Raw genomic sequence first — 24,483 nt, 5'->3', positions numbered from 1 at the left:
CGTGGGTCTCTTAGCATCTGTGTTCCATCTGTTCTGTATCCCCCTTTCTATTTTAAAATAAAACTTGTCCTTATGTTAAATTGGACTTTTCAAAATACTTTTGTTGTTCTTATGATGGAATAATTCTTACTTTTATTCTAAGAATTGTGATGGGAAGGTGAGCTAGAAATTCTTTCCAAGCCTTAGATTAAACCCCGAAGGTTAAAATTGTACAAATTCTTGGTCATGGAAAGAAATAAACAGTCAAGAATGATCGTTGAAGAGCAACCTATTCAGTAAACTAGATGCCAGGGAGTCTTTTGTGTGTATGAAAAGACCTAGTAGTGGCCTTTATAAATAAAAATGCATTACTGTGTAGTAGCAGCAGACTTGAGGTTGTATAGACAGTGGAGTTCTCAATTGTTATGGCCCGGAATGTTTATTATACCTCAGTAGTATGGTTAGATAGATAATAATAGTCTATATTTATAAGGCATATTGTATAAAATGTTTTTGTATATACTTCTATTTAATCTTACCTAAACTCCATTTTACAGCTGAAACTGGAGATCTGAAAATACGTTAGTTATCAGGGTTATAGAGCTTAAATTTGAACCTGGGTCTTCTGAGCTTGTGGGTTTCCCACTTTCTCATAGCTGTTACATGTTTGCCTGTAACAAGTAAATACCTAACATAGCATCTTTATACTTTGTGTAACATGACTAAAGAAAATTTAATGAATGTACTTGAAGTTGGATTTTGAAAAAAGGATGTGCTCTGACAGGAAGCAAAAAATTCTCGGAAGAGTGAGTGAGGTCGAGACTGAGATAGATGTGTATGTTGGGACAACAGTTATGCCACAAAAATGCTTTTCTCCTATGTATATATAGGTTTATTTGTATTTTTGTTTCCTTTGTTTTGAGGGTATAGGATAGGCGGTAAATGCAGTTATGTTGTCAGTCACTCTTACTGTCTTGGCTGTGTCATTGTTTTGTTTCCATAGGTGCCTTTCATATGATGACTTCACACCTTACTTTTACTTGAACTATTTAATACTGTACTTGAGGGCATATTTCAAGACCCCTTTTTGTGTATGCAGTTCAGTTCAGTCACTCAGTCATGTCCAACTCTTTACAACCCTGTGGACTGCAGCATGCCAGGCTTCCCGGAGCTTGCTCAAACTCATGTCCATCGAGTCAGTGATGCCATCCAGCCATCATCCTCTGTCGCCCCCTTCTCCTGCCTTCAGTCTTTCCCAGCATCAGGGTCTTTTCTAATGAGTCAGTGCTTCGCATTGGGTGGCCAAAGTATTGGAACTTCAGCTTCAGCATCAGTCCTTCCACTGAATATTTAGGACTGATTTCCTTGAGCATTGACTGGTTTGATCTCCTTGCAGTCCAAGGGACTCTTAAGAATCTTCTCCAACACCACAGTTCATCAGTTCTTTGGCACTCAGCTTTCTTTATAGTCCAACTCTCACATCCATACGTGACTACTGGAAAAATCATAGCTTTGACTGGTTGGACCGTTGTTAGTATAGTAAAGTAATGTCTGCTTTTTAATATGCTGTCTAGGGTGGTCATAGCTTTTCTTCCAGGAAGCAAACATCTTTTTAATTTCATGGCTGAAGTCCCCATCTGCAGTGATATTGGAGCCCCCAAAAATAGTCTTGTCACTGTTTCCATTGTTTCCCCATCTATTTCCTATGAGGTGATGGGACCAGATGCCATGATCTTAGTGTTTTCAATGTTGAGTCTTAAGCCAGCTTTTTCACTCTCCTCTTTCACTTTCATCAAGAAACTCTGTAGTTTCTCTTCACTTTCTGCCATAACAGTGGTGTCATCTGCGTATCTGAAGTTACTGATATTTCTCCCAGCAATCTTGATTCCAGCTTGTGCTTCATCCAGCCTGGCATATCACATGAAGTACTCTGCATATAAGTTAAATAAACAGAGTGACAATATGCAGCCTTGACGTTCTCCTTCCTTAATTTGAGAACAGGCTGTTGTTTCATATCTGGTTCTAACTGTTGCTTCTTAACCTGTATACAGATTTCTCAAGAGGCAGGTCAGATGGTCTGGTATCCCCATCTCTTTCAGAATTTTCCACAGTTTATTGTGATCCACACAGTCAAAGGCTTTGGCATGGTCAATAAAGCAGAAATAGATGTTTTTCTGGAACTCTCTTGCTTTTTCCATGATCCAGCGGATGTTGGCAATTTGATCTCTGGTTCCTCTGCCTTTTCTAAAACCAGCTTGAACATCTGGGAGTTCACAGTTCACGTATGGCTGAAGCCTGTCTTGGAGAATTTTGAGCATTACTTTACTAGTGTGTGAGATGAGTGCAATTGTGTGGTAGTTTGAGCATTCTTTGGCATTGCCTTTCTTTGGGATTGGAATGAAAACTGACCTTTTTGAGTCCTGTGGCCACTGCTGAGTTTTCCAAATTTGCTGGCATATTGAGTGCAGCACTTTCACAGCATCATCTTTCAGGATTTGAAATAGCTCAACTGGAATTCCATCACCTCCACTAGCTTTGTTCATAGTGATGCTTTCTAAGGCCCACTTGACTTCACATTCCAGGATGTGTTTGAACATAAAACTACTTAAAAAAAAAAGGAAAATCTGTAAGAAAATATATTTATAAATAAAGTCTATAAAAATTGGATCATGCTATATTAGTTTTATTTCCTGAGAAACTAGTTTAATTTTATTCTGCAAAAATATATTCTGTTGTAGATTTATAGCTCATATTATTTATTTGCCCTTAAAATTCTATAGTTGTTTTAATCTTTGGTGTTAGAAGTGAGGATCATGGTTACCCTTAGCAGTACTTCATAAAGACTGAAGGGAACACATAGGGGTACTGGGTGCTGTTTATTTTTGTGAAAATTGAGTGGTTTGTGGTACTTACATGTTTTTTTTTTTTCTGTATGTATATTATAATTTAATAAACTTTTAAAAGTTTAATAGTTACTGAAAAACACTTTTAGGGTAATAAATATTTAGGGGTAATTGGGAAAAGAAATGTGGAGACATTACAGATAACTGTTTTCTTCAGTTGTGATTTTAAGTGATATGTAACTAGTTCATTTAAAAAGTGTGATTACTTATACAATATTAACTTATATATGTTTTTAGGCTCCAGCTATTTGTGCTGCCATTTTATGGCTGAATGACAGCCTATGATATGATTTCAAGGATTTTAAAACATCAAAAAGTAAGAGTAGTGAGCTAATCTGAAGTATGAGAACAATTTGATCAATTCTAGAACTTGAGAATAAGTTGTATATGAGCATATATCAGAACTGGAAAAGGTTAGTTTTCATTCCAAACCTAAGGAAGGGCAATGACAAAGAATGCTCAAACTACCACATAATTGTCCTCATTTCATATGCTAGCAAGGTAATACTCAGGATCCTTCAAGCTGGATTTAGACAAGGCAGAGGAACCAGAGATCAAATTGCCAACAGCCATTGATCAAATGGAAAAAGCAAGGGAATTCCAGAAAAAGCATCTGTTTCATTGACTATGCTAAAGCCTTTGACTGTAGATCACTACAAACTGGAAAATTCTTCAAGAGATGGGAATACCGGACCAACTTACCTGCTTCCTGAGAAAACTGTATGTGAGTCAAGAAGCAACAGTTAGGACCGGACATGCAACAGTGGACTGGTTCAAAATTGGGAAAGGAGTATGTTAAGGCTGTACATTGTCAACCTGTTTATTTAACTTACGTGCAGAGTATATCATGTGATATACCGGGCTGGGTAAATCACAAGTTGGAATGAAGATTTTAGGGAGAAATGTCAACAACCTCAGATACACAAATGAAACCACCCTAATGGCAGAAAGCAAAGAGGAACTAAGGAGCCTCTTGGTGAAGGTGAAAGAGGAGAGTGAAAAAGTTGGCTTAAAACTCAGCATTCAAAAAACGAAGATCATGGCATCTGGTCACTTCATGGCAAGTAAATGGGGAAATAATGGAAACAGTGACAGACTTTATTTTCTTGGGCTCCAAAATAAAGCCGATGGTGACTGCAGCCATGAAATTAAAAGACGCTTGCTCCTTAGGAAAAAAAAAAAACTATGACAGACTTAGTGTATTAAAAAGTAAAGACATCATTTTGCCCACAAATGTCTGTATAGTCAGTCAAAGCTATGGTCTTCCCAGTAGTCGTTTAATGGATGTGAGAGTTGGTCCATAAAGAAGGCTGAGTGCTGAAGAATTGATGCTTGCAAACTGTGATGCTGGAGAAGACTCATCAAAGTCCCTTGGACTGCAAGGAGATCAGACCAATCAATCCTAAAGGAAATCAACCCAGAATATTCACTGGAAGGACGGATGCTGAAGGTGAAGCTCCAATACTTTGGCCACCTGATGCAAAGAGCCGACTCATTGGAAAAGACATTGATTCTTTTTAAAAAGTAGTTTTACTTATTCATTCTTGGCCATGTTTGGTCTTTGTTTCTGTGTGCGGGCTCTCTGTAGTTGCAGCACACAGGCTTCTAATTGCCATGGCTTCTCTTGCTAAAGAGCGCGGGCCCTAGGGTGCACAGGGCGCAGCAGTTGCACTCCCAGACTCTCGAGCAGAGGCTTGATAGTTGTGGCACTTGGGCTTAGGTGCCCCGTGGCGTGTGGGATCTTCCCAGATGAGGGATCAAACTTGTATCTCCTGAATTGACAAGTGGATTCTTTACCAATAAGCCACCAGGAAAGTCCTCAAATCTGTATTTTTAAAATTAATACATTTCAAAATATTTGTTAAGTACATAGATTTAATGTTTTTTAGAAATTATCTGTTTTAGTAGTCCAGAGAGTGGTTCAGTACAGTAGCCCCTGGTCTCACATAGCTATTGAACAGTTAAAGTTGGGCTACTTTGTATTGAGATGTGCCATAAGTGTAAACTGTAGACTGAATTTTGTAATCTTATTATGAGTAAAAGAATGTGAAATATCTCAATAACATTTTTTTAGTGTTGGTTCCCTGTTGAAAAATATATTATTAAAATTAATTTTACTAGTTTCGTTTTGTTTCTAATGACTGCTAAAATGTAGATTTACTTATGTGGTAACCCTTATATTTCTATTTGACAAAACTGATCTAGACAGTAATTTAAATAAACATTAGATGATTAATACCTGAATTTGGACCAGTATTTGTAGAAAGAGAAGTATGAAGGGATTTGAGGAAATTATGTCATTGGCATATGTGGTGTATAATCTTGGCTGTTACAGGATATTTTGCAGTTTTGTGTGAAGTTTTATGTCATAACTTTGTAATCGTAGTGAGCTTTTTGAGGGCAAGGACTTCATCACTATTTTAAAGTTCTCCTCTACATTGTTGTTGCTGAGTGCATAGGAGCTTGATTGAACAAACAAGAATTAAAAGGACATCAAATAATTTTGCAGAAACAAAGTTTGAATTTTAGAATGTGAACCAATGATTCTTTGAGTTCGTATATGCTTTATTTTAATATCATAGTATCACTAGTTAGCCAAGTCAGTCATGTCTTTTTTAAAAGATACAAGGGTAAGGAAACTTAACATCTAGTCTCATATATATATATATATATATATATATGTATGTATATGTACATGTATATGTACACACATATATGTATATATATACACGTATATATGTATATATTATATATATATATATCAGACTCTTGGTAGTTTTTTTATATCTTCCTTCATTTAGCCCGGGTGTAACTTATGAAAATTTATCATCCATTTCATTATTTTATACATTAGGCCATTGAGAATGAGTATTTCTTCCAGTGTTATGTTAACCAATATGCCCAACTTCAAAACTAGCCCTTTTTCCACTGTAGTTTACTCTTGTGATCAAAGTTAGCCAATTATTTTAAGTGATTTGAAGTTAGGCTGATGTTTTGTTGGAAATGAAGTGGGTGAAGAATAATCTGTAGAATAAAATTTGTAATGATACATTTTGACAGCTTATGATGTGTATATTCCAGTGTTTAATATATGAGAGGAAATTTAAAAATACTTCCTAAAAACTTAGAACAACAATTACATCTTTTTTTCTTTCTGATTTCCTTGGTGTATTGTAACTTGAGAAATCGGACTGTAGTTCATGAAAGAAATAAAATTGTAAAATGTTTTGAAGTATTTATTTTGTCTTTTAGATAAAATCAAAGACAAAATTAAAGAGAGAGATAAAGAAAAGGAGAGAGAGAAAAAGAAGCATAAAGTAATGAATGAGATCAAGAAAGAAAATGGAGAAGTAAAGATTTTGCTGAAAAGTAAGTTTATATTAAGTGATTTCAGCTGTACGATGTTAACATTGTTAAGTATACTTATTGGCTTAGTGATTAAAATAAGAAATGTTACTTGGTGCTGAATTTTACTGAGAATAAACATTTGTGGTCAAGATATGAAAAGTTAATAGTGGACTTCTCTAATCTATATAGTAATATGTCTTTAGTATATTTAGTGAGTTATTGGAAGTAGTAAAGGTGATTATTAGGTTCCTTGAATCATTTAAAAATAGGTTATATAATTCTGTGTTTACATTACTGGTTTATGGATAATCGAAAAGAAGAGACTAAAGCAGTTTTTACCATGATAGAGAGGTATGGCAGAGGCAGTGATCTTACCAGTATTTGATGATAATCACTGTGCATAGTTTAGAGGGAGCATTTTACTCTGAGCTAAATAACAAGTTTTCCTGTTTTACTGTCTGTTTCTTGCATGCTAAAGAATATCCTCTTTTTGTTTCCTATTTTTTTCTCATTATAACTGTTTAAATTATTTATTATGTGGGGGTGGATGGTTAGATAATAATATAGATCTTATCAATAAATATGAACTCTTTGAGAGAGAATTTGTGATAGATAGTTTTAAATTCACTCAGATAGGAAGGTAAGAAGAATCAATGGCATTTGCTTGCTTGATAGCTAGCAAATTCATTAACTGCCTCATCAAGTCAACAATTTGTTGATCATAACATGTTGACTTTTATTAATTTCATATTGAATTTACATGTGCATAAGCCTTCCTGTCTACATATGGGAGAGAAGTCCATAGCACTGTAGGTGCAATGAAATAGCTGGTTAATTACATAATTTAAGGTACACAGACTTTTAGATTCTATGGTTTCATTTAACTCTTTGTCCTGTTTCCACATGCTCTTTGGTGCACTTTGGCTAAGCTCTTATTTTCTACTTGTCAGAACTTTATTTTCTAGAAAATTCTTTAGATCCTGAAGAAACATGAGAGAGCCAAAGTTGGTGACTACTTGGTTAATGCTCGTGGTCCTTTCGTTTTGTTTCTTTGCCAGTGTGTTTGATATGTGTTGTCCAAATAGATTGTAAGCCTCTGAGGCAGGAATTGAATATAATCACACTAGTGCTGTACAGCAGCTTATGATTAACACTTGAAAAGTTTTCTTTTCCTTTCCATATTGGTTTAGTCATTTTTAAAACTGCTTTAGTCACATAGTCATTTCATTATTCGTTTGAGTGTCAGTGTTGTAAATTCCTGTGACTTGGTAGAATGTTAAATTCCTTGCATACCATTAATGTGAAATATGTGAACCTCGAAATTACATATGCAAGAAAGAATTTTAAATAACCTAAAAAGTGGAGATTTTTCTAGTAATATACAGTGGTAACCTTGATTTTGAAATAAATGAAAAGCTTAAGAGATAATTAAGCTAAACTGAAACCTAGTGATGATAGAGGGGAATAAAAGAGATTTGGAAATAAATTGATCTCTGGGATGGCATAGGAAAACATACTTACTGTGAAATGGAGGTAAACAATAATTACTGCCTTTCAGGGTTGTGGAGATTAAATGACGTTAAGTATAGGGGAAGTACCAAGTACAATGCCTAGTCCACAGATATTCAATAAGTAGATATGAATCTTTCTTGTTTACATGTACAAAAGATGAGCTCTTGTGATTAAAAACAATGAGAAAACTTCTCTCTCCTCGGAGGGTAAAAAAAAGTGAAAGTGAAAGTCGCTCAGTTGTGTCTGACTCTGCGACCCCATGGTCTATACAGTCCATGGAATTCTCCAGGCCAGAATGCTGGAGTGGGTAGCCGTTCCCTTCTCCAGGGGATCTTCCCAACCCAGGGATCGAACCCAGGTTTCCCAAACTGCAGGTGGATTCTTTACCAGCTGAGCCACGGGTAGTATGTAGATAATTAAATGAATAAAAACATGATTAACTTGTGAGATTGTGCCTGTCCCATGGTAAGCAGTGAGTAAGTATTAGCTGTTGTTATTTTCAGCACAGTTTGTCCTGCTTGTGTGGCCAGCCATTTGCCAAGTGAGCGTTATGATCAGGGAAAGGCATCCTTTGTTATTGGTGTCCTGAAGCAACAAGAAAATCAGTTAGGTTGGGAGAGTAAGTATGCTATTCTTTACTGCCTTATGCCCATTTTATGGTTTTAAACTTTTCTTCTCTTTGTAAGTTTCACCTTCTGATGATGCTAACATTGTAACTTAGGGCAGACACAGGCATGGAGTGGGTGATGACCCTTGAATATCTGAAATAGATGCGAACTCTTTCTCCACACCAGTCTTATTTCCTCCAGATTTTTATTAAAACTGCATTGAGTATGACTAGAGGTATATACTGATTACATACATAGCAGAAAGGTATTATTAATGGAGAAATCTTACAAATGTATTTCACTGATAAAATAGGAGTTTGCTTTATTAGAAACAGTTTAAAGGAACAAATAAATTTGAAACAAGCTTATTTAGCACATTTTTAAAATTTATAATGTCTACCAATTACTTTTTCTGAATATACTTAAATGTTCCAGTCATTTTATGTTCTTTATTGATAAAGGTATAAGAACATGGATGTTACCAGTATATTACTTTTGAGAGTAAATTTTGTTATTATAGCATATCAAGGAGCTTGATGGTGAGCAGGTGAAAAGAGCATTAAAAGAAGCCTATGTTCAAGGTTATTGGTAGTGTACTAAAGGTCATGGGTAGGTAATTCTTGAAAGGAAGAGTGAAAATATTGCTGTGCATAAAAGGAAAGTCATTCCCAGAGACCACAGGCTGAAAATAGCTAAGCTGATTACTACTTTGTTTCTGTGTATGATCATGAAATTATGTATATTACTTCCCATAGTGAAGTTGCTCAGTCGTGTCCGACTCTCTGCGACTCTGTGGACTGTAGCCTACCAGGGTTCTCTGTCCATGGGATTCTCCAGGCAAGAATACTGGAGTGGGTTACCATTTCCTCCTCCAGGGCGTCTTCCCGACCCAGGGATCGAACCCAGGTCTCCCGCACTGGAGGCAGACGCTTTAACCTCTGAGCCACCAGAAAAGCCCCTATTACTTTCTATATTAAATATGAAATCAGATCCAGTGTTTCTGGCAACCTTTATTAAAATTAAAAATATACTAAGGTTAGGAGTGGGAATTAATTCTAGTGATTTTGTAAGTTTTAAAGATTTTTTAAAAATAACTTGCCATTAGTAACACATACTGGTTTTTCTTTTTTATCTGTGTTTGTGATTTTTTTCCTGTCTCTGTCAGAGTGTCTCTTCTGACTGTGTGTATATCTCCGTTTCTCTTTGTGTCTGATTCTCTGTTTGGCTATATGTGCATGTGGAGAGGGGCTGGGGTATAAGTGTTTGAGATCTACTGTTCATATGTCTATGGATCTTCAAGGGGAGGGTCTCCCATCAACTACACTTCTATACTTTTTGAGGATCCAAATTACTTAGCAGTTCTTTCTGTTACGGGTATTTACCAGGCTCCTCTAATAAAACACTACAGTTCAGATGTATTGGGCTCTGTTCGAAGAATTATGAATTTAGAGTAAATATGTACTTTAAATACCTTTTAGTATAAGAGAAGAACATTAATATTCAAAGTAGTCTTCTGCCTTAAGTATTTAAAAATTTCCTACATATGTATCTGTTGCATTTCATGCATCGTTCCAAGACAGGAAATGCATGATTATATAAAACTTCAAAAGCTATCTAGTAAAGGCTAGTGTTTGATTTGTTTTAAACGTAAAGAATGCATTTTATCTGTATCCATTGGAGGGGAGGGGTCCCAAAGACTACCCCCAGATTTGATGATTTGCTAGGAAGACTCATAGGACTCAGCATAAATTTGTACTCATGGCTATGACTTATTATGGTAGAGGATACAAAGTACAATCAGTAAGGACAAAAGGCACGTGTTGCAAATTCTGGAGGAAGCGAGGCGCAAGCTTCCAAGAGTCCTCTCGTAATGGAGTCACAGGATGCACTTAGTTCTTCCAGCAGTGAATTGTGACAACGTATATGAAATGTTGTCTACCTGGAAGCTCATTAGAAACTCAGTAATTAAGGTTTCTGTTGGGAACTGGTCACGTAGGCACCCCCTGTCTAGTTGTAGCAAAATCGAAGGCTCCCAGAAGGAAAACAGGTGTTCAATGTAAACCATATTATTTGCAGAAACAATGAGCCACTTTTATCAGAGAACAGTTTTAATCTTACCAAAATACAAGTTCTCAGGTGCCAACCAAGGGCCAACCTTGCAAGCAGGCCTTTCCAAGGATAGCTGTCTCAGGCATTTTGTGTTAACTCTCTTCTGCTCATGGTGCTCACTTTAATATTTAATTATAATTTGTCATGTAAGTTGAATTATTTGATTTTCAATATAATAATCTTTTGACTAATTTGTTATTAGCTAGTGTTTCTCAGTTTCTGACTATCATACTACAACAGAAATGAACTATTATACCTGTTTTATTTTAATATAACATGTATTCTGAATATTTTCTGTCTTTTAAAAAATGTATTAGGTATAAATGTAATATATTTTCATTCAAATGAAATTCTGCTCATATTGGCAAGCTATTTAATTTGTGCAATTTTACATTTATTTCCAGTTTAGTTATTAATTATACCTAGAACAATTAAACTGTTTTAAGTTCTGTTTTTTTTCATTATTGATTTTATTTTTTCTAAGTTCTTTTCTAATTCACTACTGTCTTTTTTCCTTGACTCATTTGGATTTCACTTACATATATAAACTTCTTTTTATCTTTCATTTTGATTAACTCCCTATTTTAACTTTTTATTACTAATTTTGTTCCTATGATATTAACTGAATCTGATGTTTTGATCATTTATACCTGGGTAGCAAGTATGAATTTGTTAGTATATTCTTAACTTACTTACATGTAGACTCTTGAGAAAATTAACACTTTGCATTTTATGAATTTGCAAACTTGTGCAATCAGTAATGTTATCATATTTTTCATTTTGCTTTTCACAGTGATACCAGTTTGGCCTTCATTTCATACTCATGAATTTTCAGAAGAGATGGTTAATTATTAACATTAAACTTTCCATTTTTAAGAATTGCTGTGAACTTGAGAGAATTTTTATGCTTTTTGTTTCAAGGTTAGGATATGGTGAAAAACTGACTGAACTGGAAACAGGGGATAAGCCTGTAAACGTCAGGTAGTCTGTTGGTGAGAGAAATCTTTGTATTCATGGATTCGTTAAATGTTCACATATAGCCATGTACTAGATGCCAGAAATGCCAGGAGGGATTCAGTGATTGGTGAAAAAAGTGTTTCACTATGAATTCATTAAAGTTATTTGTTTCACTCATACATTATCCTAAAGGATATATATTATACAGATATCCTGTGAATGAAAAAAATAACTTTGTATGACTATATCGTATGTATTCATATATGTAGAATATGTAATAACAGTTTATTAATTTAGAGCAAAGATATTTTAGTTCCAAAGAAAAATGAAAATAATATAAGAGTTGTCTTTATAGGATGGGTAAGAAAGTCCAGTAGTGAGTACTGGGGCAAGCCAAAGATGTTTTGGGGAAAGGAAATAACTTTACCAGTAGTAGAAAGATAAAGTAGAATTAGGTATGTTTCATAAGAAATTGTAAGTAGTGTAATTGACCAGAGCATGGGGGTACTTGAGGACACTGAGTTTGGATTCCAGACTGAAGATATTGTATTTTACTTGGTAGTCATTGAGAACCCTTGAAAACAGTTGAATCAAGGGATGAACATGATCAAAACAATATATAAAACTTATAGAATTAGTGTTATGGCTCTAGCATTAAGGAGAAGAGTTAGTCATGAGGCTTTTAGATCAGAAGCTAAGGCACAGTAGTATCATGGAAGTTAAAAATAATCAAGGATGAGGTGGGTAATTACATAGAACCTTGGAGAGATCAGGAAAAATGATTTGAGAGAATATCATTGGATTTGATATTTGAACAATCTGGGATGGTAAATTTGAGTAGACTGGAAACAGACCCAGAATTTTAAAGGATAGAAATAGTCATGTAATGAAGATAAGACGTTGGTGGATATAGTGGTTCTTTATGAGAAGTTTGACGGTCAAAAGAAGAGGAGAGAACTTTAAGCAAGAGTTTTGGAGTTGGTGGGAGGGACTTGTTTTGGAAAGTAGGCAGGACATCTCATTCACCAGAGACAGAAAAGAATACTAGAGATATGTGAAGATTGAAAAGTTTAGATAAAGAAGCAGGTGGTGAAGATTTAATTCATGACTGGTTATCTTTAAAAGTGAAATAACAGATGGAAACAGTAAATCCTTTTTTTTTCTCAATTGTCATCTTAGTAACTTTTTTATTTTGTCTTAGGAACCATAATATTTTCTTGTGAGGATATTTGTTCTTTTCTGTGTTTTTTTATTGTCTAGAAATAAATATACTGTGATAATATTATATTTAATATGTACACTTAAATTCTATAGCTGTATAGCCACTGTAGATTAATCTTTTATTCTTTGGATTTCTAAATTTTTGAGCCTAGTGTCTACTTACCTTTGGTTACAGAGGTTCATTAATATATAAACTTATTATTGACCCATTTCTTTTTCTTTTCTTTAATTTTTCTCTTTACCAGTACATGGATATCATTTGTACTTAGGACATGAGAAATTATTCTGATTTTGTCATCTCTTATGGTATCTTGCTGGGTTTTCACTGGGAATTTTGTAGACTCTAGTAGATCTAGAATAGCCCGTTTTAGATTAAAGAGTAGTTTACGGAGAAGGAAGTATGGTAAAGAGCTAAGGAATTTCTGTGTTTGTTGCTCATATACTATGCAAGTGTTTTTCTCCTTTGCTGATTTGTAAATCTTGACACCTGTATGTAATTTTTAAGAACTTAAAGTAAAAAAGATACATATCAATGGAAAATGTCTCATGTCCTAAATGCAGGGCATTCATTGTTCACATTGGCTTTTGTTCAGCTTTCCATTTCTGATTTTTTATTTAAAATTTGAAGACTTATGATTTCTAAAACATTAATTTCATTACTTCATTAAATACTGATTGAGCATCTACTTCATGTTAGAATGGTACCACTCACTGTAAGCATAACTGTCTTAAGCCTTCCTCCTTGTGTATGTGTGCCTATGTGTGTGGAGAGAGGGAAAGAGTCTGACTAAATTATCATTATCAATACTGCGTAAAACAAGTCCCAAATATAAACTTCATTTTGTGTAAACTTTGCTTATTTGTTATAAAACAGTTCCTGAAGCATGATATTTAAAGAAACTAAAATGAGTACTTTCAAATAAAATTTTTCCCAACAGGTGGGAAGGAGAAACCAAAAACAAGTGTAGAAGACTTACAAATTAAGAAGGTAAAGAAGAAAAAGAAAAAGAAACACAAAGAGAATGAAAAACGGAAGCGTCCAAAAATGTATAGCAAATCTATTCAAACTATCTGCTCAGGATTGCTGTCTGATGTTGAAGATCAAGAAGCCAGAGGTATCCTAAATGATAACATAAAGGATTACAGTGGAAAGAGTTTGGATACCAAGAGTTATGATTCTAAAATTTCAGAAAACAGTGAGTTTCCATTTGTCTCATTAAAGGAGCCACGGGTTCAGAACAACCTCAGAAGGCTGGACACTTTGCAGTTCAAACAGCTCATTCATATTGAGCACCAGCCTAACGGAGGTGCATCAGTTATCCATGCCTACAGCAATGAACTCTCCCATCTGTCTCCTGTGGAGATGGAGAGGTTTGCAGAAGAGTTTGTGGATCTGGTGTTCAGTGAAAATGAGAACTCTGCAGCTTTCTATGTAATGGGTATTGTTCATGGGGCAGCTACTTATTTACCTGATTTTTTAGACTACTTTTCATTTAATTTTCCCAATTCACCAGTGAAAATGGAGATATTGGGAAAGAAGGATATAGAGACAACGACTATGTCCAATTTTCATGCTCAGGTAAGAGGTTTTAGTTGTGTGTTTTTTTTTAAACTTTAAATTATATGTTTTAGACAAGTTTATTATGTTCTTTGATCATCATTTTCTTACAGGGTTGCAATAAAAAAAGGTAAGGATATAATGAAACCTCTCGGGGATATTAAAAATAAATTACTCTCTTGATGTGAACACTAGAGTTTAAATTTCAGCTTCTATTTGTCTGTCTTTTCTTAAAGATAGTGAAATAATTAAGATTCTGTTGTCCTTTATTCCTTGGATTTATTTTGGGAGTTAAATGAATTTACCTATTTATTATTCCAGTCCATACAATAGTTCTATTGCCTGAACATCACTTAAAATTGTCTTCTTGCTTTATGAAATAGTGCTTTAAAAGTGCTTAGCATTGGATTCATCGTATGGAAGGTGCTAAATAAATGTTGGGTATTCAATATATTGTGGTACAAAGGAATCATTAGTTAAATATGTGATTATGTGAGAATATTAGCATATCAGTGCATATATTGAGCTAATTTCTATTTCCTACCCTTCTCATTGTAGAATATACATTATTTTAAATTAATTTATTTATTTTGGCTGCATCATGCAACTTGTGGGATCTTAGTTCCCTGACTAGGACTGAACAGTGAAAGAATGGAATGCTAAGCATTGGACTGCCAGAGAATTCCTGAATATACATTATTTTAGAAAGCAGAGTCACAATCCAGTCCACTGGCTTTTAGAAGTGAATGTAGGCCCATCTGAAGGCTGGTGCATTATTATTCATTCTCAGATCAGAGACTGCTTAGGCCGAAGATCAGCAATTTTCATGTTTATCTGTGCTAAAGTTTCTGGTATTCTAAGTAATAATTGATATTCTGGTTTGAAAAGAGGAAAGAAAGTGAAGAAAGTTTCAGAGAGATCTTAGTGATCCTCTGTCCCAATCTTTGTCAACTTAAACAAGCACAGACAGGAGTCATTTCAGGTTTTACGGTTGGCAGCAGTGCCAGAAGTAGAACACTGTCTCCTTAACCTTCACCCAGGAGGACCTTTTTCCTTATTTTGAGTGTGTATCTTTTTTTGTGTTTGTTTAATATCTGTTCAAGTTATAGTTTCCACTTTAAATGATAGTCTGGACATTCAGCCACACCCACACATACCCACCTCCCCACCCCAAACAGTATGTTTGGTGTGTATTCTGTCATATATTGAAGTCTGGATAATGTGCTTGTATTTAACATTTTAATATGTGTGTGTTGGGGGGGCTACTAACTGTGGGAGAATTCGAATTTAAATATTTTTTGGAGCTGAAAGGGAGCTGTAGAGCATTGGGCACTTGCTCTGTCATTTTATAAATTTCAGAATGGTTAGTAGACTGGCATCTAGTACTAGTGTCTGCTATTTATTGAGTACTGCCTGTTGGCTACCAGGAACTGTTTTAAGTGCTTTATATGTAATAACCCATTTAATCTCCGTTACCATTTAATTTTAGCAATGAGGACAGAGAAGAAATAATTGCTCAGAAACCTTTGGTATTAGATCATTGATTTGTTTTTCATTTATTTTATGTCTGCTAAGCGCTAGGTTTTATGGTAGACCTTTTGGCTTCCAGTGTAATTTGTTTCCACTGTATCATAAACTTTCTATTGCCATATAGTGCAAGTTATTTCAGTCATCTTTTAAATGTCACAATACGTTTATTTGCTTTTAAGATAGATTTTAAGGTTAGGAAGTATTAATTTTTATTACTTGAGATTTATTAAATGATAAGCATTTTCATCCTAACTTGTGTAATACATACAACACGAAACCATACTTCTGTTGTTAAATACAATATTTTGCTGGGACTTGTTAATCAGGCCGGTGTGTGACTAGGTAGTGAGTCTGAAGTCCTTGTAGAGCCACCTACCCTGATTGCCATTACCTGTTAGAGTTCTTGGATACCACATACAGCTGCATCCTTTGTTACCGGTTGTGTCTCTGGCCCTGTATCTGTGTGATTCGCCAGCTACAGGGACTGCTTTTCCCTCTTTAGCTTTCGATGTGGTGGCAGGAAATTGCCTGTGCAAGGTCTGTGTGCCTTTACCCCATGGTCCTCCAGATCCAGCCATTCCCGTGGTGTCAGAAAGAGTATCTAGCGAAAAGCTTTCCTGAGCTGCTCATTTGATGTTTCTCCAAACCAGATTCTTTGTTTTTTTAAGAGCTTAGAAGACTGAGGAAGTTGTTTTCTGCAGACTAGTTTTCTGAATATTTGTTTAATGAAAATCAGAGCAGCCAAAATCATTTGCCCTATATCTGTAGACACTAAACGATGACAATATAAGTAAGATGTAGCTATTTCTATGATCTTTATAGTGATAAGGTTTATCTTTGTAATATTACTCTGTAGTTTTCACAGAACTTCATTTTTATATCTGTTTAGCCTTTATCCTTGAATCATGTTAATTTAAAGATTTTTTTGGTGTATGTATCAGTGTATATCTGTGTACACACACAGATACACGGCACTGCCAAAACAGATCAAGGCACAAGACATCCTGTTCTTTGGTCAATGATTTTGGAATTCTTTTTACTTGTATAATTCTGTTTTTCATCTTCATCTATATCCCTGCAGATTGCCTGAAAAATTTGAAAATATGGTAGAATTATGTATTGTCTTATAGGTTATGTCATTTTTCTGATGTTGTGACTCTGAGGTTAGTGATATAATATCAGTCAAACCTTCTGATAAAATTCTGTTTGAGAATAAAAATGGATTTTTTGGGAAAGCTTGTAACCTATCTATATCAGATATTTTGCCACAGATCAAATCAAAAAGCCTCAAAACTAAGTGGCTTAAAGGTATTCCTCACAATTTGTTGGCCTCTCTGGAAAGTCTCTGTCAGCTTGACTGGTGGCTGGATAGCTTCATTCATGTCTTGTGGTTTTCAGATCAGTTGTTCTTAGGAGATCTTGCTTATATGTCTGATGGTTTGATGCAGTGTCAGTTGGGGTAATGATCGCGTTTTTCTCATCTTCTTGCAAGTTAACTTGGGCTTGTACCCATGGTGTTAGCTGCAGAATTTATAGAGCAGAAAGAGTGAGTCTCTGCTTGTTTTGTGTTTGCTTTAATGTCTCACTGGCCAAAGGAAGTCATGAGGCCAAACCCAGATTCCCTTCTTGATAGTGGGAGTGGCACAGTCACGTTGCTCAGAAGTGAGTTACATGCTTGGGAAGAGATTTTGGCCATGTGCAGTCATCCACATCTCTCTCGGGCTTCCCTTGTGTCTCAGGCAGTAGAGAATCTGCCTGCAATGCAGGAGGACCCGGGTTTGATGCCTGGGTCAAAAAGATCCCCTAAAGAAGGGAATGGCTGCCTACTCCAATATTCTTGACTGGAGAATTCAACGGTGAGGAGCCTGGAGGGCTACAGTCTGTGGGGTCACAAAGAGTGAGACACAACTGAGTGGCTAACACTTTCACTGTTTCACATCTGTCTTGGTCTACCATCTCTATTTTGTTCAAATAGTCATTTGGGCATTTATCATTCTCTTGTCTTTCATGGTAGGAGAACAGAAAGGCAAGTAAGACAATATTTTTATCTGTCAAGGAATAATTGAGATTTCTGTCTTGACACATAGTATTTAATCAGTGTGCATTCCAAATGCTGTAGTAAGAACTTGCTACTGTGAGAATATGAAAACTGGGGCAGTTATCCTCCAGTCACCTTTTTCCCTCCCTCAAACCTGGTTCTGGGCAGGAGGAGAAGAGGACGACAGAGGATGAGATGGCTGGATGGCATCACCGACTCAATGGATGTGAGTTTGAGTGAACTCCGGAAGATGGTGATGGACAGGGAGGCCTGGCGTGCTGTAATTCATGGGGTCGTAGAGAGTTGGACGTGACTGAGTGACTGAACTGAACTGAACTGACTGAAACCTGGTTCTGAGTTACTGCAGACAAATAACTTACAGCAAGTGTTAACTCATGATTAAATCTACCAATATTTTAATAGCGAGTTCAGTTCAGTTGCTCAGTCATGTCCAACTCTTTGCAACCCCATGGACTGTAGCACACCAGGCTTCCTTGTCCATCACCAGCTCCTGGAGTTTACTCAAACTCATGTCCATTGAGTCAGTGATGCCATCCAACCATCTCATATCATCCCCTTCTCCTCTCGCCTTCAATCTTTCACAGCATCAGGGTCTTTTCAAATGAGTCGGCTCTTCGCATCAGGTGGCCGACGTATTGGAATTTCAGCTTCAGCATCAGTCCTTCCAGTGAACACTCATGACCGATTTCCTTTAGAATGGGCTGGATGGATCTCTTTGCAGTCCAAGGGACTCTCAAGAGTCATCTCCAACACCACAGTCCAAAGCATTAATTCTTCAGCACTCAGCTTCTTTATAGTCCAACTCTCACATCCATATATGACTACTGGAAAAACCATAGCTTGAGTAGACAGACCTTTGTTGGCAAAGTAATGTCTCTGCTTTTTAATATGCTATCTAGGTTGGTCATAACTTTTCTTCCAAGGAACAAGCATCTTTTAATTTCATGGCTGCAGTCACCATCTGCAGTGATTTTGGAGCCCCCAAAATAAAGTCTGTCACTGTTTCCACTGTTACCCCATCTATTTGCCATGAAGTGATGGGACTGGATGACCTGATCTTAGTTTTCTGAATGTTGAGCTTTAAGCCAACTTTTTCACTCTCCTCTTTTCACTTTAGTTCTTCTTCACTTTCTGCCATAAGGGTGGTATCATCTGCATATCTGAGGTTATTGATATTTCTCCTGGCAATCTTGATTCCAGCTTGTGCTTCTTCCAGCCCAGCGTTTCTCATGATGTACTCTGCATAGAAGTTAAATATACAGGGGACAATATACAGCCTTGACGTACTCCTTTTCCTATTTGGAACCAATGTGTTGTTCCATATCCAGTTCTAACTGTTGCTTCCTGACCTGCATACAGGTGTCTCAAGAGGCACGTCAGGTGGTCTGGTATTCCCATCTCTTTCAGAATTTTCCACAATTTATTGTGATCCACAGAGTCAAAGGCTTTGGCATAGTTGATAAAGCAGAAATAGATGTTCTTCTGGAACTCTCTTGGTTTTTTGATGATCCAGCAGATGTTGGCAATTTGATCTCTGGTTCCTCTGCCTCTCCTAAAACCAGCTTGGACATCTAGAAGTCAACAGTTATTAAATCTGGTTTGAATCTTAGCCTTGGCTCTGCAAAATGAGGGGAGAAAACTAACAGTTATTGAATTCATCTGGGGTCATTCATTCATCGTGCTAGGCCAATGAAAATGATTCAGCATGGCATCTTTGACCATTGCCTTCGTTTGTACTGACTTTTCATTATGACCAGTTGTGCTTGACATGTACAGCTTAAGTGTTTGACCTGATCTGCTGCAGTAGGTGGCAGGTATCAGATGTTTGAATTGAGAACGGAGACTTTTTCCTTTATTGTACTAATTTAAATAATAAATAATAACAGTTTTATTCTTATTTTAGTTATAAGGATATTTTTGAAATAAAATATTGATTAAATGTTATTACCTGGTACATGTTTTACTTTGGAAGGATATACTAGATATGATGGGGAATAGCTCCCCCTTGTGGCACATTTATTTTTGTTAGATGCTTGGATTGCCGTGGTGAGCTCGACTTTTTTTTTTTTAATTCACCAGAATTGAACCAGTAGCTTCTTCTGCTCTCATTTCCACATTTTTTTGTTGTTGTTGTTTTTACTGTAGTAACTATCCTCTTGTTTGTATTTCTTTTTTCTGGCTTGATGATGATACTTGCTAGAAGCATCTATAATATCTTCTCTATTTAGCATGAGTTAACTATAATATATACTATCCCCTGGAGAAGGAAATGACAGTGCACTCCAGTGTTCTTGCCTGGAGAATCCCATGGACAGGTAGCCTCGCGGGCTCCAGTCCAAAGGGTTGCGAAGAGTCATACACAACTGAGCGACTAAGCACATACTGTATACTATAAAGTATTCGGTGGAATTTTTAATATCTTGGGATGTTGATAGGCACACTAAAAGAAAACAGGTAAATAAGAAAAACAGATTTTGAAATCAAAACAGTTTGTCTTATGCTGGGCGAAATGTTTATTTATTTTGAGTCTTCTCACAGCCTTTATAGCGTTTAATAGTGTGTGGTGAACCTCCCAACCAGAAGAGCTTTCCAAACTTACTGGACTATAGAGCCTTCTCTTCAGGGACTGGCATATCAGGGAGCACATTTTGGGAAACAGCATTATTTCAAGTGAGTCATTCCTAGTGGTTTTTTTAATTACATATGTCCAATTTGCTTCCCTTGTTGCAGCAATTTTTATAACTAAAATAAGAGAAAGCAGTATATTTTTGGCAATGCATTTCCTGTCATAAAGGCTACTTTTTTCTTCTATAGCAAGCCAGATGTGTTTTTTGTTTTTGTTTTTAAAGATTATGTGAGGAATAATGAATAGGCTTTTAGTTTAAACATAATCTAATTGAACAGTCCCTTTCCCATTAACCGAAACTGAGATTATGTTGTTGACAATTACTGACAGTGGCTACGAAAAGTCTTCTATTTCCTCCTCTCCCATTCCCCTTACTCCCCTTCATAACATTTATAGAGAATAAATGGAGTGAATAAAGGGAAATATGAGAGTGTAGTCATGATGGTGGTAGGTTTTTTGTGGAGTTCAGGACTCTAGGGGGGGTTTAGGTTAAAAATGTTAACATCTGTTGATAGCTTTTACAAATATAAGAATAACTATCCTTTCTGCCTTTTATTATGTTGTCTTCTGAGAGGTATACCTTTTAAGGAATATATATACCTTTTAAGGTATACCTTTTAAGGAAGCATATAGGGTATGTTTTAATGCAGTGATGTATGTTGATATTTTCAATTTTTTAACTGCATCAGAAAACTAATAATTTCATTGTTTACTGAAGCAAATACAGTGATCTTATGCAAAGTGTCATCACAATGTATTTCTAGGTAAGTGGTTTTTTTGAATAATGGAAGCATACGGTTTTAAGGACCAAGATTTTATTGAAGATAACCTTTTGACTGAGGATTGTTGTTGTTGTTCAGTCACTGAGTTGAGTTGACTCTTTGAGGCCCTATGGACTGCAGCATGCCAGGCTTCTCTGTCCTTCACTGTCTCCCGGAGCTTGCCCAAACTCTCTGAGTCAGTGATGTCATCCAACAATCTCATCCTGTGGCCCCCTTCTCCTCCTGCCTTCAGTCTTTCCCAGCATCAGGGTCTTTTCCAATCAGTCGGCTCTTCACATCAGCTTCAATACTTCGGAGCTTCAATACTTTGAAGCATCAGTCCTTCCAATGAATATTCAGGGTTGATTTCCTTTAGGATTGACTGGTTTGATCTCCTTGCTGTCCAAGGGACTCTCAAGAGTCTTCTCCAGCACCACAATCCAAAAGTGTCCATTCTTTGGCACTCAGCCTTCTTTATGGTCCAGCTCCCACATCCGTACATGACTACTGGAAAAACCATAGCTTTGACTGTGGGGACCTTTGTCAGCAAAGTGATGTCTCTGCTTTTTATTTTTTTATTTTTTTCTGCTTTTTAATATGCTGCCTAGGCTTGTCATTTTCTTCCAAGGAGCAAGTGTCTCTTAATTTCATGACTGAGCATATTTAACAAAATTCATGTTTTTCCATCTAGATTTGTCATTATGGTGTTATAATTTCGATGAGCTAGGGCAGCTGCAGTTGTTCATACCTCTTGCCACTCCCTTCCCTTGTAATTGTGGTTTCTTACCCTTTAAGATTTTTGATATTAACTGGAATTATGCCAAGTGTAGAAACATATATGTAAGAAGAGTATCCTCATGAATCGTGGCCTTTGTGACATTTATTTTAACTATTTAGATATTCTTTCAGCTCTTACCTTTTTCATTTTCTCATCCCACTGCTCTTGAATTGTAATTGTTGGATAAATTATTTTTGGATAATTGAGACTTTTTTTCTAATGATTATTGTAGATTTCTTTTTGTTCCATGCTACAGAGGAAACTTAATTATTTGCTGTATAATATTTCGTTATTGCAGATGTCATGTAAATCAAAGCATACTATTTTTTTTTTGTGAGAAGTATGTGATTATATTCTTATATCTCGTTTCATCAAGAAGTATGTATGTTTTGAATTTGAATATGTGTAGTTTTCCATGTTTGAAACATTAATTGTTCAAATTTAGTGTATGTTTGAAGTATTGGGTTATTAATCTAGAAAGTGATAGTGTTACTTGCCCAATCATGTCCCACTCCTTGAGACCCCCTGGACTGTAGCCCGCCAGGCCCCTCTGTCTCTGGAATTCTCCAGGCAAGAATACTGGAGTGAGATGCCATGCCCTTCTCCAGGGGATCTTCCCGACCCAGTAATCAAACTCCGGGTCTCCTGCGGTGCAAGTTTTTTACCATTAATAATTGGTAATTCTTTACCAATAGCAAATTACAGATTCTTTACCAGTAATAATTCTTTATTATTCTGAGCCACCAGGGAAGCCACAAGAACGTTAGAGTGAGTTGCCATTTCCCCCTCCAGGGGATCTTTCCAACCCAGGGATTGAACCTGTGTCTTCTGCTCTGTAGGCAGATTCTTTACCCACTTAGTATTAAAAGTTGTATTAATATGAAGTTGCTCAGTTGTGTGCGACTCTTTGCGATCTGAACCCATGGACTGTATGTAGCCTATCAGGCTCCTCTGTCCATAGTATTTTCCAGGCAAGAGTACTGGAGTGGGTTGCCATTTCCTTCTCCAGGAAGGAATTAAATGATATGTATTAAGTGGTATATAATTAAAAGTTACATTACAGTGTGTTTGTTTAATTGGGGGTGTGCATGCATGCTAAGTCACTTCAGTTGTGTCTGACTGTTTGTGACCCTATGGACTGTAGCCTGTCAGGCTTCTCTGTCCATGGGATTCTCCAGGCAAGAATACTGGAGTGAGTTGCCATGACCTCCTTCAAGGGATTTTCCTGACCCAGGGATTGAACTCGTATCTTTTAATGTCTCCTGCATTAGCAGGTGGCTTCTTTACCACTAGTGCCACCTAGGAAGCCCCTAATTGGGTTATAGTTGATTTATATTATTCTTAGTTTCAAGTGACAAAGCAGTGCTTCACAGTTTCTTTAGATTATACTCCATTTTAAAGCTCTTATAAAATACTGTCTATATTCCACATGGTGTGCATTATTCCCTTGTAGCTTATTTATTTTATACATAGTAGCTTGTACTTAACTCCCTGCCTCAGTCTTGCTCATCCCCCTCCCCCCACCCCTCTTCCCACAGGTAACCACTAGTTTTCTATATCTGTGAGTCTGTTTCTTTTTTGTTACATTCATTAATTTTTTAGATTCCTTATATAACTAATAACATACATAGTATTTATCCTTATATAATTAATAACATACATAGTATTTATCTTTCTCTGACTTATTTTACTTAGTAATATCACTCAAGTCTATCCATGTTGTTGCAGATAGAAAAAAAATGCATTCTTTTGTATAGCTGAATATCATTCCACTGTGTGTGTGTGTGTGTGTGTATGTCTTTGTATGTGTATATATATACACACACACACCATGTCTTTGTTACCCATTCGTCTATTGTTGGACACTTGGGTTGCATCCATATCTTGGCTGTTATAAATAATGCTGCTTTGAACCTTGGGATGCATTTATTTTTTTGAATTAGCATTTTCATTTTTTTTTGAATGTATACCCCTGAAGGAAATTGCTAGTTTTTTGAGGAACCTCTGCTGTTTTCCACAGTGGCTACACCAATTTACATTCACATTAACAGTGTACAAAGGTTCCTTTTTCTTCACATCCTCTCCAACATTTGTTATTTTTGGTCTTTTTGATGATAGCCCTTTTGACAGGTGTGAAGTGATGTTTCACTGTAGTTTTAATTTGCATTTCCCTGATGATTAGTGATGTTAAACATCTTTTCTTGTGCCTGTTGGCCATCTATATATATTTTTTGGAAGTTCAGGTCTGGCCATTTTTTAATTGAGTTACACTGTATTTTAAAATACAGATTACTTTCTCAAGCTAAGATTGTGATGAATTTAATTTTTAAAATTTAGTTTTAAATTTAAATATATTTATATCCATTCTATTGAATCATCAGATTATTATCTTTAATATTTGGAGAATCAATGTTTAGAAGAAAATTCTTTTTTGTTTTAAACCCGATAGCTAAGTATGTGTAATTTATATAGAGACCATACTTTTTAGTGGCATATATGTGTGGATTGCTTTTTGTTTGTTTGGTTTTGCTGTG

The 24,483-nt window shown here is 36.0% G+C and overlaps 1 protein-coding gene across 1 annotated transcript in view; it reads left to right on the top strand.

Annotated features, from left to right (window-relative positions):
* RSBN1L (round spermatid basic protein 1 like) overlaps positions 1 to 24,483 on the top strand; it is a 62,001-nt gene that overhangs the window by 15,016 nt on the left and 22,502 nt on the right. Inside the window, exons 2-3 of the mRNA XM_068973004.1 lie at positions 6,135 to 6,251; positions 13,576 to 14,216. Coding sequence (XP_068829105.1) covers positions 6,135 to 6,251; positions 13,576 to 14,216 — 758 coding nt within the window. The remainder of the gene's footprint in view (positions 1 to 6,134; positions 6,252 to 13,575; positions 14,217 to 24,483) is intronic.

The sequence above is a fragment of the Capricornis sumatraensis genome, chromosome 5, assembly GCF_032405125.1.
Source record: "Capricornis sumatraensis isolate serow.1 chromosome 5, serow.2, whole genome shotgun sequence".
Classification (NCBI taxonomy): Eukaryota; Metazoa; Chordata; class Mammalia; order Artiodactyla; family Bovidae; genus Capricornis; species Capricornis sumatraensis.
The sequence above is the reverse complement of the archived record's forward strand: the minus strand, read 5'-3'. Positions and strand labels throughout refer to the sequence as shown.